This window comes from Anas platyrhynchos, chromosome 4 (genome assembly GCF_047663525.1).
Source record: "Anas platyrhynchos isolate ZD024472 breed Pekin duck chromosome 4, IASCAAS_PekinDuck_T2T, whole genome shotgun sequence".
In the NCBI taxonomy this organism is placed as follows: domain Eukaryota; kingdom Metazoa; phylum Chordata; class Aves; order Anseriformes; family Anatidae; genus Anas; species Anas platyrhynchos.
This window is the reverse complement of record NC_092590.1, coordinates 79354555-79369978: the sequence shown is the minus strand read 5'-3', so window position 1 is coordinate 79369978 and position 15424 is coordinate 79354555. Positions and strand designations below refer to the sequence as shown.

Below are 15424 nucleotides of genomic sequence, written 5' to 3'. Positions count from 1 at the left end.
ATGCGGCCGTGCCCGGGGCAGCTGGCAGGGCGCGGAGGCTCCTCGCCCCAGCCCGTCCACACACGCTGCCCCGAGGCAGGGCGGCCCACGCTGCAGCGCCCGTGGGTGCGGCCCCCCCGCAGGGAGCGGCTCCCGCAGCCCTCCCCGGCCGGAGCAGCGTGCAGGGCAGGTTCGCCCTGGATCCTCTCCTGTTTGAAGCAGAGGTGCCGCGGGGAAGAGGGGAGCCGGTTCTGCTCCTCCCCACCGCTGCTGCTACCAGAGCCTGCGTGGAGGCAGCCGCTGCTCAGACACATCAGCCCTGCTGCCTCCTGCCCTCCCGGGAGGGCTCAGGAGGGGGCAGGGGGGGCAGCTTTCGGCTCAGGGACCCACAGCACCGTGCAGATGGGTCCCACTGAGCCAGAGCAGCTCGGAGCTGATGTTCCCCGTGCACGGCCATGCCCCACTGAGGGCAGGTTTGCTTTGGGAGTGACAGGAGCCCCCTCCAGCTCCACCTCTGCACTGATTGTCACCCCGCTGGGGCGCAGCGCTGGGCCAGAGGGTGCCTGGTGGCCTGGCTCGGGCCCGAGGGCGCCGCTGGCAGCCTACACCTGGCTGTAGCGGAAGATCTCGCTGAGGTCGTAGCCGGTCACGGCGAAGGAGCAGCCCTCGGGGTCGCAGAAACGGGCGCCGCAGATCTGGGTGTCAGTCACACACTCAGCGTGGCAGTGCTCGATCTGCAGCAGGACGAGGAGGCAGCGTGAGCGGCACCGGGAGCTGAGCACAACCAGCACTGGCCCAGCGCTGGGCCACCGCGCAGCAGCTCCGGCTGGGCTCAGGGGGCTTCCAGCCAGCAGCTCAGCTCCGCAGCCCCCAGCAGCAGCAGCACCTCGCGGGAGGCTGCGTGACCCCGCAGCACCGACCCACGGCCCCACTGGGGCAGTGACACCCCGCAGGGACCCACCCCGGCTCCAGGTTCCCTGCCGGTGTCCATATCCCAGGCCTCACCTCGACATCGTCGGTGTCTGGGTTCCTGCTGAGCTTCCAGACATGAACAAAGGAGTCCTCAGCCCCCGAGAGCAGCTGTGGAGGGAAGCAGCAGAGGGGCCGTGGGGACCAGGACGCCAGAGGGGTGCAGCACAGCGTGACGGTGCTGAGCAGCCCCTGCTCCAGCAGGCCGGGTGCCCGCTGCGGGCAGCTTCCCCCTTACCTTTCCCGTCAGTGGTGCCAGGTCCAGGGCGTAGATCCAGCGGGCGTGAGCGTTGACCTCTGCTCGCAGGACGCCCGTGGCTGCCTCGTACAGCCGAATCTGCCCGTTGCCATAGCCAGCAGCGACGACCCCGTTCCAGAGCTTCACGGAGGAGCAGGTGCAGCTGGGCACAGGGGCACGCGTCACCTCCTCCGTCACCTCCTCCCCTCCCGGCTGCACACCCGCACACTGGGGCCGGGGGTCCCCTCCTGTCCCAGCCCAGCACCCTCCCAGTCCCACACAAGAGCCTGGAAGGGTCCGGCTGGGGATGTCTGGCACCACCTTGCTGTGGGGATCCTGCCGCGCTGCTCCGGCTTACCCCAAGGCTGGGATCTTGTTGAGCAAGGTGAACTCCTCTCCAGAGCTCCAGATGCACAGGGCCCCCGCGTCGTCGGCAGTCACCAGGTCCCCAGCCCCCTCCTGCAGGAGGGACATGGGGTCAGCAGTGCCCCCGGGGTGGCCCCAGGCACCGAGCTGCTGTGCACCAGAGCCAGAGCCTGCAGCAGGACAGGCTTAAAGCTCAGCTGCCCCCAGAAACTGCTGACACTCTGTGAACGAGGAAGGCTGGGCTGTGATCGTACACGGGCATTTCAGTTGAAACATGTCGGTGTTTGGCAATGCTAATTACACAGGGGATAAATTTGTGAGAACAGTCACTGCATCTCCTCCCTCTGCTTTCGAGTCACAACAGACTTCACCTCGACACGCACCTCGGATTGCATGCGCAAAGCTTGCTAGAAAGCCTTTCAAACAAACCACGGAGCAAAGTCCGAGCACAGCGAGTTAAAGTCAGCCAGAGACAGATGAGAGACGAGAGAGCAGCTTTCGCATAAACAAGCTCCATATCCAGGCTAATTGGGAACCAGTTCTAAGCAGTTAATTGTTCAAGGGAGTCCCAAGCGCAGAGCAAGTTAAATGTACCTAATTAGAGAAAGTGTTTGAAAGTGTCCTCGTTGGGAAGTGTGCAGCCAGTAATGAGGAAGCCAATTAGTGCATCTGCAGAAATGTCAACCCGAACGGACTGAAGTGGAGGGAGCCCCATCCTGGCTGCAGCCTGCTCTGAGAGCAGGAGGATCTGTGTGTGGCAGCAGGAAGGTGACCGCGGTGTCAGAGGCGGCTCGGACAGGACAGCTCCGTCCATCCGGGGAATTTAGCGAGGGGAAGCAGGCTCCTGGCCTCAGGCACCTCCTGCACCCGGCCCCGGGTGCGGAGCTCTCGGCCCCCCCCCGCTCCTGGGGAGCAGAACCGCGCTCTGCACCGGCAGCTCGGTGTCTGGGCTTGCTCCGGGTTGGGGTGTGACAGGGCTGCGCCCCCCCGCCCTGGGGAGGGTCTGCCCCAGCAGCTCCCTGCCCGCACGCTGGGAGCCTGAGTTCAGCGTGTGTTTGTTCAGGGCTGGTTTTGCTCATCTGCTCGTGTAGCAGACCGGCCCTGGGCTTCAATAGCTGCTGTGTGCTCTGGCACGCACCCCGCTGCCTCACAGGATATTCTCTGGCCATTACTCACACGCCCACGGCCACCCTTCCTGCGGGAGGGCCTCAGCTCATCCCTGTCAGGACGGTTCTGCCTCTGCACTGTTTGTTTTACGAGACTTTGGGTGACCGGGACTGAGGTTCGGTCAGCTCAGAGACAGGGAGATGGAGGAGCTGAAGGGGCAGGAACTGGCTGAACGCTGCCAGCACAGCCGGGACAGCTGGCGGGGGGGCTGCTCCCAGCTGTGTGAGCAGAAGGAAGAGCCCCAAAATGCCAGCCTGCACACACAGCGCTTGGAGCTGCTCCCCATCACAACCTGCTTCTGCTGCACGCCACGCTGAGCCAGCCAGCTGGGATACGGGCTGCAGCAGGGACCTGTCCTGACCTCCCCGAACAGCAGAGACCCCCCCGGTGCCACGGCAGCCTCGGGAGCCAACGTCCTGGGTGAAGGAAGGGAGGTGAGAGCTGCCTGCGCCCTGCACCGCAGGGGGAGCTGCCTCGGCTGCCCTACAGCCTGCACGGGGACCGGGCTGGCTGCGCTGCCACACACGGGGAAAGGCCCCGGGCAGCCCCCACGCCGAGGGGCAGCTGGAGCCCCCAGAGCCCCCTCCCACAGCCAGGGCCCCGGTGGCCACGCACGTACCGGAGCCTGGCCCAGCTCCGCCGCGATGTCGGTGATGGCGTGGCGGTGCTCCTCCAGGACCTCGCTCACCGTCACGTTGGTCCCTTTGTGGGGGATGTCGAACACCAGCACCGTCCCGGAGGACGTCCCTGCGGGGGGACCGGACCGGAGGTGTCAGTGGGGACGCGTCCCACGGCCGAGCCCCCAGCTCCTGCCGTGCCCGTGGCCATGCTCCGCTCCCCCCCAGCTCTGTCTGTGTGAGGCTGCGCAGACCGACCCCTCTGCCGGGCACAGCTGCCCCCACGTCGCCCCGGTCCACCTGGGGCACCGAAGGCCACCTGGCGTGTCCCTGCCTTCCCTCTGGCTGCCCCACGTCACTCACCCACGCAGATGAAGCGTTCTCCAGCTGCAGAGATCCCTCGGGCAAACACGGCTTGTGCTGGAAGGAACCGAGAGCTGGCTGCAGCCTGGGGCAGCCCACGGGAACCCCCGGCTCGGTGTCACCCCCAGTCCCGTGGTTGCCACAGGGCCCCTCCAGCCTTCCTAGGCCCTCGTGAAGCCTGGACGGGGGAGTCAGGATGGTGCAAAACCTCCTCCAGACCCTTCTACCGAGCCTGCCTCAGCCCTGCCTGGACGTGGGGACAATGCTGCTGGGGTCCCAGGCCGGCAGGAACCAGGCTGCCCAACGGGAACACCTGACCCCACACCCCCAGGAGCAGCACAGGGGGGTCTGGGGGCTTCTTGCTGCGCTCCCCCTGCGGCACTCACCTTGTGGCTGCTCTGTGACGTCCAACGCGTGCCAGTAAACCATGACGGAGCCATCCGACTCATACATCTGGGAAGGGAAAAAGCAGCAGGGTGAGAGCTGGCTGCGGGGAGAGCTGCTCCCACAGCCCCGGGCCCCAGAGCCCGGCTGCCCCCAGCCCACCCCCGGCCCCGGCCACCCCACAGGAGCCCCCTCACCTGGACGCCTTTCTGCGAGGTCAGCACCAGCAGCACGCGGGCCGGCAGCACGCACCAGGCGGCCTGCAGGGGAGCACAGCGCAGTCAGGGGCTGGGGAGGGGGCTGCGGGCAGGACCTCCCAGCCCCCCCCCCCCCAAAATCGGGCCCCCTCTCCCCACAGCCACGCTGGGCTCTGACCTCAGCGACCCCCCAGGCCCACACGGGGCCCCTCGGGAGGCTCCCCGGGGGGCTCCTTCCCCCCCACCGCCTCCTCCCGGTACCGGAGCCCCCCCCCTCGGCAGGGCCCTGCCTCTGCCCGCCCGGCACCGGACACCGGGCACCGGGCACCGGGCACCGGGCACCGGGCGGGGGAATGCAGCAAGGCCCGGGCATCACCGGGGAGCGCCGCCTGCCTCGGGGTGCCGGGAGGGGAACGGGAAACGGGGAACGGGAACGGGACCGGGACCGGGACCGGGATCGGGATCGGGACCGGGACCGGGACCGGGACCGGGGCTGGGACCGGGGGAGGGCCCGGGGCGTCCCCGCCGGCCCCACCTGCGTGACGGCGGCGGCGGCGGCTGCCGGTGCGGCGGGCGGGGGCCGCAGCTGTCGCTGGGAGCCGCCCAGGCCGTCGGTGGCGGCGCTGAGCACGTTAACGGCGGGGCCGTGCACGGTGCAGAAGCAGGCCAGCTGGCGCTGCGGCAGGCGCAGCACGCTCAGGTTGTTGTACAGCGCCGAGCTGCTGCCGCCCAGCTGCACGCTCCTGTCCCGCCGGTACATCCCGGAGCCCCCCCCGGTGTCCCCCCGGTGTTCCCGGTTCCGCCTCAGCCCCGCTCCGCCGCAGCCATGGAGACGGCGGCGCCGCGTGATGACGTCACGCGCGGGGAGACGTCACCGCCGCGCCTCGGGGCCGGGCCGCGTCGCCATGGAGACCGCGACGCCGCGGGGAGGGGTGCGAGGGGGGAGCGGGGGGTCCCGGGGGGCTCCGTGGGCACGGGCACGGGTGGGTGAGCGCTGGGGGGGGGGCGGGTGGGATGGGGGCACCGGGAGGGGAGGGGAACTGGGGGGGGCTGGGGGTACTGGGAGGCACTGGGAGGCACTGGGATGTGCTGGAGGCACTGGAAGGGGCTGGGGGCACTGGGGAGTGCTGGGGGCAGTGGAAGGGGCTGAGGTATACTGGGAGGAGCTGGGGGCACTGGGAGAAGCTGGGGGCACTGGGATGGACGGGGGCACTGGGATGTGCTGGGGGATACTGGGAGGACCTGGGGGCACTGGGAGGAACTGGGGGGCACTGGGATGGACGGGGGCACTGGGATGTGCTGGGGGATACTGGGGAGTGCTGGGAGGCACTGGGATGCACCGGGGACACCAGGAGGAGCTAGGGGCACTGGGATGTGCTGGGGGCACTGGGATAGACTGGGGGCACTGGCAGGAACTGGGAAGCACTGGGAGGAACTGGGAGGCACTGGGATGTGCTGGGGGCAGTGGAAGGGGCTGGGGGCACTGGGGAGTGCTAGGGGCAGTGGAAGGGGCTGAGGTATACTGGGAGGAGCTGGGGGCACTGGGAGGAACTGGGAGGTACCAGGATAGACTGGGGCACTGGGATGTGCTGAGGGCACCAGGAGGGGCAGAGGGGCATTGTGAGGGGCTGGGGGTCACCAGGATGTACTGGGGGCACTGGGATGTGCTGGGGACACCAGGAGGGGCTGGGGGTCACCAGGATGTACTGGGGACACTGGGATGTGCTGGGGGCACTGGGATAGACTGGGGGCACTGGGAGGAACTGGGGGCACTGAGGAGTGTGGTGGGTGCGGGGGGTGCCAGCCCAGGGGGTGCTGGGTGGCAGCGGGGAGCCCCCAGCCCTGCCGGGCTCCTCCTGGGCACCGCGGGCAGCACGGCCTCAGGGCTGGCGGTGTCGGTGCAGGGCATGGCCTCCCGCGAGCGCGCGGCCGCCTCCAGGCTGCGCGGGGACAAGTCCCGGCCCTCCACGGCCACCGCCGGCCCCACGGACATCGTCCCGGGGCGCCTGAGCGAGGCGCAGTGGCTGGCGCTGCTGGCGGCTGAGGAAGGGGACGGGGACGTGGGGGACGTCCTGGCCGAGCTGCTGGGCCGCGTGCTGGAGGAGTGCTTCCAGCTCTACCTGGCTCGGCAGGTGGGCAGCCCCCCACTGCCTGGGGGACACCGCGGCCACCGTCCCCGTGGGCCCCTCTTTGCCACCGCAGCGGGCACCGAGGCGGGTCCTGTGCCCGCAGCGCGTGCCCTTCACCGTGAGCCAGGCGAGGGACGCCGTGCTGCAGGTGGCCGAGTGGCGCTTCCAGGCGCGGGACGAGGGGGACGCGGAGCTGGAAGGTGGCGCCTGGCAGGAGGACGAGGAGCCCCAACCCTGTGCCATCGACGCCTGGGCTCAGGGCTCGGTTCCCGTCCTGCAGGAGCACCCGTCCCCGTGCCCGGGGGACAGAGAGGTGACAGCCCCCCGGCCCCTCCTGCGCCCTGCACACCCTGGGTTTTCCTTCCTCCTGTGCGTGGGGTCTGGGGGGGAGCTCGGCTGGCTGGGGCTGAGCCCGGGGGTCCTCACAGCCACGGCCACGTCTGGGTGAGGGGCAGGAGGGGTCTGGGTGCTTGCTGCGGCTGCTCAGGGCATTGGAATGGGTTTGGAACAGTTCCCATCCCCGTGTCCCCTGCATGATGCCATAGGGCTGTGTGGGTGACGAGGGACCAGTGCCTGCAGCAGCCCTGGTGCAGCCCGAGCAGCCCCCGCTGCACCCCCTGACACGGGGGCAGCCCTCGGAGCCAGCCCATGCTGAGCACATCCCCCTGACCCCCCCCAAAGCTCCCCCCAGCTTTGCCCTTCCTGGGCAGGTGCCGCAGGTGGGGGCCGTGGCTGGGGCTGTGCAGGCAGCGTGCCCTGCCCCAGCACTGCCCCTGTGTCCTGGCCAGGTCTCCAGCACCGACACCGTCCTGGCCGAGGCCGAGTGCGCCTCCTCGGCACCCCGCGGTGTGCCAGCACCTTCCCACGCGCCTCTGCTGCAGGACGGGGCGCTCACCGCTCCCCAGACACCCAGGGGAAGATCCAGCAGCTCCCCCAGCCCAGCGCCACGACCAGCCCCACAGCCAGCCCCACAGCCAGCCCCACTCCACCCTGCCGTGGCACGGCCCCACCGCCAGCCCCGGCACCAGCCCAAGCCCTCGCCTGGCCTCAAGAGCCCGGAGCCCCTGGCACAGAGGGAGGCTGGCAGCACGGCGGAGGTCAGCGTGGATGGGCTGCTGCTGCCTCTCTCCTGCAGACCCCTGGTGAAGATCCAGACGGGGAGGCCCCCATGCAGCAAGGCGAGGGCGTGTGGTAAGCCCGGCACCACGCTGGGAACCTCCCGGCTGGACCCCTCCAGGCGCTGGATCCGGCCCCAGGTGGAGGTGCTGGACCCGGGCGAGGAGGCCAAGTGGCAGCCGTGTCCCCCAGCCGCCCGCCGGCACAGCCGGGAGCCTCGGAGCCCCTCCGTGCGGCGCGAGGGGCCGGGCAGCTCGCTGCCCCCCCTGGGGCTGGCAGCTGCAGGGGGGGCACAGCTCCTGCCGCCTGCCCCGGGGGCCCGGCAGCCCAGCAGCCCCCAGCCCCCAGAGCTGGGCTCCTTGCTGGGTGCCGTCCGGCTGGCCCCTGGTGTCACCATCAGGCGTGGAGAAGGCGAGAGGCACGGGCTCTGCCTCCCTGCACACCACGAGGAGGAGGAGGAGGAGGAGATGGGGGAGGCCAGGCGGGACCTGAGGCCCCTGCGCCCCGCTGTGCCCTTCCCCACTGTGTCAGTGAGCCAGGTCACCGGCTATGGCCCGCATTGAATGCAGCACCCATCCAACACCTCCCAGGCTGTGGGTCAGTGTTTGGTGTGCGGGGACCTCTCTGCTCGGGGCCAGCCCCGTTCCCATCCCAGCGTGTCCCGCACAGAGCCGTGGGCACTGTGGGTGCCGACCCCCTGCTCCCCTCTGTAGGCTCTGTGTGTCCCAGGGCTGCTGCTGGCAGCCAGCTCCTAACCCAGCGCCTCCAACGCCGCTCCCTCCCCTCCTCTCCTGGGCATTTCCCAGCAGCTGCCGGGTCTGGCACCGGGGGTTCCCGGTGTCCTGCAGCACCGTGTGCGCCCTCACTGCGGGCACGAGGCACCGCCTTGCGCCAGGCTGGGTGCCCGCACCCCTGCTGCTCCCCAGCCTCGTGCACCGGGCAGCCCCGGGCTGGGAGGGCAGAGCTGCGGGCACCGGAGGTGACCCATGGGGCATGGGCTGGGGAACGAGCTCCAACAGCTCCCTGCCTGCTGCTGGCCCCATACCCACCGGCCCCGTGCCCACCAGCCCTGTGCCCACCAGCCCCCTCGCCCTGCCGGAGCTCCGGTGCTGCACCGCATGCTGGGGGTGCGGGCTCGTCCTGTGGGCTGAGTGCCACCGATGGATGCAGCACGTGGTGAGGTTGAGCTCTTCACAAGCTCTGGGAAACAAAGCAAATAAACCCGAGGTGCTCCCGTAGCACCTGGGAAGCAGCACTCGGCAGCAATCATTTATCAGGCCAGCTTTTCAGCTCGGCTGGGGGACTGAGCCACCACAGGGCTGGCTCTGACAGCTCTCTGGCTGCACAAGTGCCCCAGTTTTGCTAAAAAGAACCATTTCTGGGCTGTGCCGGTCTGCTGGTACTCAGGGGTGGCTCAGCTGGGGACGGGGATTGGCACCGGGGAAATGCCCGGCGTGGCCAGGGAGCAGCGGCAGAGCGGGGCCGGTGATGCTCATCCAGCACCAGATGCTTCGAGTTGTCTGTGCCCGGGGGAGCTGGAAACGTTCCCCAGGGAGCACCGCCGGTGCTGCTGCCGATGGAATGACCAGAAGGAGATGGCCAGGAGTGTGCCAAGGAGAAGAGCGGTGCCGGTGTCCCCAAACTGCTGGGCGCATTGGGAATAGCTTCCCTCAAAAAGTGCGTTCGGTGCACCGCAATAAAGTGTACCTACTAATGAAGTATCCCTACTAATGAAGTGTACCTATTAATAAAGTATACCTATTTTACAACCCTGTGGTTGAGTCTTTTCTGCGCGTCAGTTTGGCGAGCCAGGCAGGAGGGCTCTCTTCGACCATGGAGCAGACCTCCTAGGTGCGCCCTGAACCTTCTCTCTCTCGGAGGAGCTCCTCTCCCAGCCGCTCACTGCGGGGATGGAGGAAGATCCTGTGGCTGCAGACAAACGGTATGATGCCTTAATAAAGGTAAGCCAATTGGCCGGGGAGGTTGATAAGCCGCACAGAGACTTCTAGCTCGTGACATGAACCCCGAGGGCGTCCTGGGAGGTGGCTGGTTGAGTGGCCAAACGGGGTTGGGGTAGAAGCCGTTGTACCCTGGTTCCAGAAACCACAAGGAACCTCCTAAAAGATTGTGGAAGAGACGGGAGGAGGATAAGAGAGCTTTAATGGTAACTGGCACGGTGTTTGCAGCTGCTGGGGGAACAATTCTAATTGGAATAATGATTGCATGTTGTCTTTGTAAAGGCCCGGGCTTTTGTTGTTAAAGTATTTTTTTAAACATCTGTAAAGATACGTAAATACAGTGTAATATAGGAACTGCCATCAGGGTGTATGCCAAAGGGAACTACATTTGCTCTGGCGTATTACCGGTCCTTCAGGCTCAGCTGTCCTTGGTGCAACCGTCTACAGGCAGTTGATTTAGGGTGCCCTGATTTTGTTTGCGTATATTGTGGATTTGGGAGGGAATTGGGATAAACCAGTAAGCAGCTCCTGGGAGGACGTTGGAACGTTAACTGCTAGAGATCAGAACGGGACAGGGCCAAAGCAAAGAAATCTCACAGAAAAGCCCCTTAGGATGTGTGCTTACACATGGGAGGGATGTAGTGGGGCGAGGGGGGACAGAGAGTAAAAGAACTCATCAAATCCTGTAATCAGTGGTGGCCACTTTATAAATCAGATGGAGAGCAGTGGCCCCTAATTGGAGCTATTAATTATAGCACTATATTACAGCTGATGTTGTTACTGAGAAAAGAAAGTAAATGGGATGAGGCTGTGCATGTAGACATGGTTTTCACTCTGAAATCACCCGGGGTGGCAGAGGGACTGTGGAACTGTGCCTCCACAGGACCCCGCGGTGTTAGCCCTCGAGGGAGGAAACAACAAGGGACTTAAAGGCAAATTGAGGCGGTGCTGTTCAGCGGGCAGCATCGGGCAGAGGTGTACTGAGATAAGTAAAATTCATCGGGGACCAGGACAAGATATTCAGCTGGTATTGGGGTATATGACAGAAACAGAGAAACGGCTGATTCTGAAAACTGCAGCAGATTCGGCTGAGGAACATTATAAGGCTGCAGGAGGGGATGTTAAGGGTACCTCCCCCTTCAAGATCCCAAATGGGACCCAAATAGGTCGGTCCATACGGAGAGCTTCCAGGCCTATCAGGGGTGGATTTCGAAGGGAATGGAGGGGGTCGTTCCCAAGACCCTAAACTGGTCAGCTCTGGGTGCAATTAAGCAAGGACCCTCCGAGTCACCACCTGAGCTCCTGGATCTCCTGAGCGATTTGGAAAAGGCAATAGTAAATATTTCAGCCGAATTAGAACGGGTGGAGAATTCCACCACAGACGCGATAAAAGCACTACAGGTAGAAATCTCGTCCCTCAGGAAGGTGGTTTTACAAAACCGAATGGCATTAGATTTATTAGCAGCGAAGGAAGGGGGAGTGGGCACTGTAATAAAGCAGAGTTGCTGTACGTAAATTGATCAATCCCAAAGAGCAGGAACCGATTTAGAGTACTAAGTAAAGTACTTAGTGCTTAGTGCTTTAAGTACTAGGTAAAAGAACTTACTTAATTTGGAAGAAAGGGGGGAATTGAGACGGGGAAGATGCTAAAACTTTTCTGAATTAGTATTTAGCTACATATATGTTAAAATATCCTAATTATCGGGGATGTGGATGAGAACCTAAAAATATCCTAATTATGGGGCACAGCACCGGGACCCCCTGACCCTCCTAGGGGGTGGGCAAAAAAGTGAGAAAAGGAACATCCCCAGGGCAGCTGCCCTAAAGCAACCAAAGGGATATTCCATGCCAAATGGTGTCACGCTCAGCGATAAAAGGTGGAAAAAAGAAGAGGGGAGGGGGGGCTCTCGTTGGGAAAACGTCGGTCCTCTTCCCGAACATCGGCTCCGTGCGTTGAGGTCCTGCTTCAAGGACGTGGGCAAGCATCGCTCATTTGTGGGAAGTAGAGAGTGATTTATTTCCTCTGCACTTCCACACAGCCTTTATTTATTTTGTTTTTTATTATTTTTTCTTTTTCCCTTTCCCCCTCCCTTTTCCCCTTTCCCTTGTTTTTCCCTTTAGTTAAATTGTTTAGTTAATAATAATATTTCCTTAATAATAATAATAATTATTATTATTATTTCCCTTTAATTAAATTATCCTTATCTCAACCCGTGAGTTGTTCTTTGCTTTACTTCTTCCCCTCCTCATCTAAGGAGGGGGAGCGAGAGAGTGGTTGTGGTGTTCAGCTGCCTAGCGTGGTAAAACCACCACAGAGGCAAAGATAAGTAAAAAAGGCCTAAATACTGTCCAACAAAAGGCAAAATCCTGAAAGGTAAAAAGTTTAACCTCCTCTTCCTCGTTGCCTTCTTCCTGAAAGCCCCCTGCCCACGACCACCAGGCTGCATTGTGCAGGCGCAACCAGGAGTTAAGGGCAGGGAGTATGGGAATGAGTACTTGGAAGAGGTCTGCCTTTTCGGGGAAATTAAGAAATATGTATTAGAGTCACGGAATATGTAAGAGGATTCTTGTATAAAGTTGTGAGAGATGACCGGGCAGGCGCGCACTTTTTGAGGGAAGCCATTCCCAGTGCGCTGGGTGCGGCACAATGCAGTATCCATATCCTACAACCCTGTGGTTGTGGGGTCTTTTCCGAAAATCGGGGGACCCCTCCAGCACAGCCCCAGCTGCTGGCTGAGCCTGTCCCTGCCTGGTGGGACGGGGACCTCGGGGCTGCCCCGACCCAGCCAGCCCTCGTGGCACAGCTGCCCCCGGGGCTCCCAGAGGGGCTCCCAGAGACGTGGGCGAGCGGGGCCGGGAGCCGTGCGGGACACAGCGTGCCCAGCCTGGCCTCTCCCTGGAGTGAGCCCCAGGATCCTGCTGGCTGTCCTGGCTTGGGAGGCAGGGGACACCACAGCATGCCACGGCTGTGGGGCTGAACGAAGGTCCTCAGCTGGACTCTGTCCCCCGTGCAGATCCCGGTGCCCCGGACACGCTCTTTCCTCTGTCCCCAGCCATGGAGCTGCCGAGCGCCTGCAGCCACCCGGGCTGGTCCGTGCTGGCGCTGGTCCTGGGGCTGCTGCTCTGGGCCAGGAGGAGACGAGGCTGGGACCCACGCAAGTGCCCCACCGACCTGACGGGCAAGACGGTCATTGTCACCGGAGCCAACAGCGGTGAGATGGTGCTGGGGGCGTGGGGTGCACGGGGACGGGATGCCACGCGGGGGGCTGGGGAGATGCAGGACAGGGGCGCGGGGCTGTGGGACCCCGCATGGCCATGGGGCTTGGCTGCCACAGGACCCCCCTCTCCAGCTGCCAGCCTTGCTGTGGAGGCACAAATGGCCCCAGGAGAGGCTGGCAGCCGGTCCCCAGGGTGTGCAGGTTGTGCCCCCGGTGCCTCCGTGCCCTGCCCCACGCTCACCACCGGACACGTGCTTGGGGACCTGCTGCCCGCTGGCATCCTCTGCCCGGGAGCTGCTCTCCCTCGCCAGGCTCTGGGAAGCTCCCTGAGCCTGGACTCTGTCCCCTCTGGGTTAATGACTGACAGCCAAGGCCATCCCGGTGCCGCCTGTCCCCGTGGGCCACCACGGTGCCAGCCGCCCCCGGCACTGCCTCACCTCGAAGCTGCTCCCACCCGGCCCCCTCCGCATGGCACGGGGCTGCCACAGGGCCACGCGTGGGCTCGGTGACCACGTCTGTGCTGTGTGCTCCAGGGGAGCCCTGACCGAGCTGCAGCGATCTGCCACCCCCGGCTCCTTCCCGCCCCGTCCTGCCCCATCCCCATCCCCATCCCCATCCCCATCCCCATCCCCATCCCCATCCCCATCCCATCCCCATCCCCATCCCCATCCCCATCCCCATCCCACCCCATCCCCATCCCCATCCCCATCCCATCCCCATCCCCATCCCATCCCCATCCCCATCCCCATCCCCATCCCCATCCCCATCCCCATCCCGCTCAGCCCCCCTGCACTGCACTGCCTGCGCCCCGGGGCTGCCGGCCCCATTTTGGCCCCGCAGTGATGCCTCCTGCTTCGGGGCTGTGGTGCCCGTGGTTCAGCACCAGGCTCCTGGCAGTGCCCGAGCTGCCTGGCACAGGCCCCGGGGACGGTGGGCACGGACCCTGGGGGCTCCCCTCGCCACAGGGCCCGGAGGGCAACCAGCCTGGCACTCGCTCCGTGTCCTGCAGGGATCGGCAAGTGCGTGGCCCTGGAGCTGGCCCGCAGGAACGCCCGCACCATCCTGGCGTGCCGGAGCCAGGAGCGGGGCCAGGCGGCGGTGGAGGAGATCCGTGCGGCCACGGGCAACCCCGCGGTGCTGCTGCGCCTGCTGGACACCAGCTCGCTGGCCTCCGTGCGCGCCTTTGCCCAGGCGGTGCTGCGGGAGGAGACGCGGCTGGACGTGCTGGTGAACAACGCCGGCCTCACCGGTACGCGCCGGGGCCCCGCTCCCCGTCCTGCCCCGGGGGGTGACGCCTGCCCGGCCGGCAGCCCCACGGCTCCCCGCACCTCCTGCAGGGCTGCCCTTGAGCATCACGGCGGAGGGGCTGGAGCAGACCTTCACCACCAACTACCTGGGCCCCTTCCTGCTCACCAACCTGCTGCTGGGTGAGTGCGGGGGCCGCCGGGGCTGGGGGTGGCTGGGGGCGGCTGGGGGCCACCCCGCTCACCCCCTGCACCCCGCAGACCTGCTGAAGGCCTCGGCACCCGCCCGCATCGTCAACGTCTCGTCCTTCCGCCACGCCGTGGGCACCGTCGACGTCCGCTACCTCTCCGGGCAGGCGCAGCCCGGCGGCTACGACCCCATCTACAACAGCACCAAGCTGATGAACGTCCTGTTCTCGGCCGAGCTGGCCCAGCGCCTGCAGGGCACAGGTGGGTGCCGTGCTGTGCCATGCTGTGCTGTGCCATGCCGTGCTGTGCTGTGCCGTGCCGTGCTGTGCCGTGCCGTGCTATTCCGTGCTGTGCCATTCCGTGCCGTGCCGTTCCGTGCCCTGCTTGGCCTCAGGTTCCCAGGGGTGGCTGCACCTCAGGGCCACCCGCCCGTCCCCACAGCACCCCGCTGCTGTGCTGAGCCCCAGGAGCTGCAGGGGGGGCTGAAGGGGCTCAGCCCTCTCAGAAACACCCCAGGACCCCCGCATGCCCCATAGGTGGGAGAGCGGGGTTCAGGGACAGGGCCCTTCTTTTTGCCCCTGGGGGGTGCAGGGGCCCGGCCCCTCTTTCCCAGGGCCATCCCACCACCTCTGCCCGTGCCCCAGTCCCTGCTTGGGCACGGTGCCGGCTGCCCGGTGCCTGCGGAGCGGTGCTGATGGTGCCGCTGGGGGCAGGGGTGACCACCAACAGCGTGAACCCCGGCGTGGTGAGCACCGGAATCATGCGGCGCTTCAGCTGGCCGCTGCGCACCCTCTTCTTCCTCATCCGCCCCTTCATCAAGGTGAGCGCAGGCACCGGGGGGCTGAGCGGGAGCTGCCCCACAGCTGGGGGGCACCGGGCCGGGCAGGGGCAGCAGGGCCCCCTCCTCACCCGTCCCTCCCCTGGCAGTCGGCGGAGCAGGGCGCCGTCAGCACCCTTTACTGCGCCATCTCGGAGGAGGTCTCGGGCATCACGGGCAAGTACTTCGACAGCGACTGTGGCCTCGTGCTCCCCTCCGCAGCCGCCCGCGACGCTGGCCTGGCTCGCAAGCTCTGGGAGGAGTCGGAGCGGCTGACGGGGCTGTCTGCAGGCCCCCAGAACTGAACTGGTGCTGCTGGGGGAGCCCTGGGCTGCTGAGCCGCCTGGCATCCCCCGAGCTGCAGCCAGCGCCGGGGTGCGGGGCGCTTCCCCAGCTCCTGCGGTGCCACCACCACAACGCACGGCTGAGCCCCCCCAGCCTGGTACAGGGAGCGCAGCTGCGCTGGGATGGGG

General features: G+C 65.6%; 3 protein-coding genes across 3 annotated transcripts; 2 read left to right on the top strand and 1 right to left on the bottom strand.

The window, feature by feature from the left end:
- Positions 1-75: 75 nt before the first annotated feature.
- WDR54 (WD repeat domain 54) lies at positions 76-5080 on the bottom strand. Its single transcript, XM_038178884.2, has 9 exons — positions 4816-5080; positions 4281-4343; positions 4086-4152; positions 3700-3756; positions 3339-3466; positions 1545-1645; positions 1187-1349; positions 985-1059; positions 76-713 (listed from the first exon to the last, which is right to left on the bottom strand). Exons 1-9 carry the CDS (start codon positions 5038-5040, stop codon positions 582-584), a joined length of 1011 nt encoding a protein of 336 aa, XP_038034812.1. The 5' UTR covers positions 5041-5080; the 3' UTR covers positions 76-581.
- Positions 5081-6184: 1104 nt separating this feature from the next.
- C4H2orf81 (chromosome 4 C2orf81 homolog) lies at positions 6185-8110 on the top strand. Its single transcript, XM_072037991.1, has 3 exons — positions 6185-6412; positions 6513-6722; positions 7198-8110. Exons 1-3 carry the CDS (start codon positions 6188-6190, stop codon positions 8086-8088), a joined length of 1326 nt encoding a protein of 441 aa, XP_071894092.1. The 5' UTR covers positions 6185-6187; the 3' UTR covers positions 8089-8110.
- Positions 8111-12484: 4374 nt separating this feature from the next.
- LOC113843457 (retinol dehydrogenase 12-like) lies at positions 12485-15256 on the top strand. Its single transcript, XM_027455905.3, has 6 exons — positions 12485-12695; positions 13711-13950; positions 14039-14128; positions 14207-14395; positions 14848-14954; positions 15062-15256. Exons 1-6 carry the CDS (start codon positions 12539-12541, stop codon positions 15254-15256), a joined length of 978 nt encoding a protein of 325 aa, XP_027311706.3. The 5' UTR covers positions 12485-12538.
- The last annotated feature ends 168 nt before the right edge of the window (positions 15257-15424 follow it).

Coding starts and splice junctions, on each gene's coding strand:
- WDR54 (XM_038178884.2), bottom strand. CDS start 5,040: ATGTACCGGCGGGACAGGAGCGTGCAGCTGGGCGGCAGCAGCTCGGCG. Junction 4,344..4,815: donor CCGCCGCCGCCGTCACGCAG/GTGGGGCCGGCG, acceptor GCTCCCCTGCAG/GCCGCCTGGTGCGTGCTGCC. Junction 3,757..4,085: donor CGTCACAGAGCAGCCACAAG/GTGAGTGCCGCA, acceptor GGTTCCTTCCAG/CACAAGCCGTGTTTGCCCGA.
- C4H2orf81 (XM_072037991.1), top strand. CDS start 6,188: ATGGCCTCCCGCGAGCGCGCGGCCGCCTCCAGGCTGCGCGGGGACAAG. Junction 6,413..6,512: donor AGCTCTACCTGGCTCGGCAG/GTGGGCAGCCCC, acceptor CTGTGCCCGCAG/CGCGTGCCCTTCACCGTGAG. Junction 6,723..7,197: donor CGTGCCCGGGGGACAGAGAG/GTGACAGCCCCC, acceptor TGTCCTGGCCAG/GTCTCCAGCACCGACACCGT.
- LOC113843457 (XM_027455905.3), top strand. CDS start 12,539: ATGGAGCTGCCGAGCGCCTGCAGCCACCCGGGCTGGTCCGTGCTGGCG. Junction 14,129..14,206: donor GCTCACCAACCTGCTGCTGG/GTGAGTGCGGGG, acceptor TGCACCCCGCAG/ACCTGCTGAAGGCCTCGGCA. Junction 14,396..14,847: donor CCAGCGCCTGCAGGGCACAG/GTGGGTGCCGTG, acceptor CGCTGGGGGCAG/GGGTGACCACCAACAGCGTG.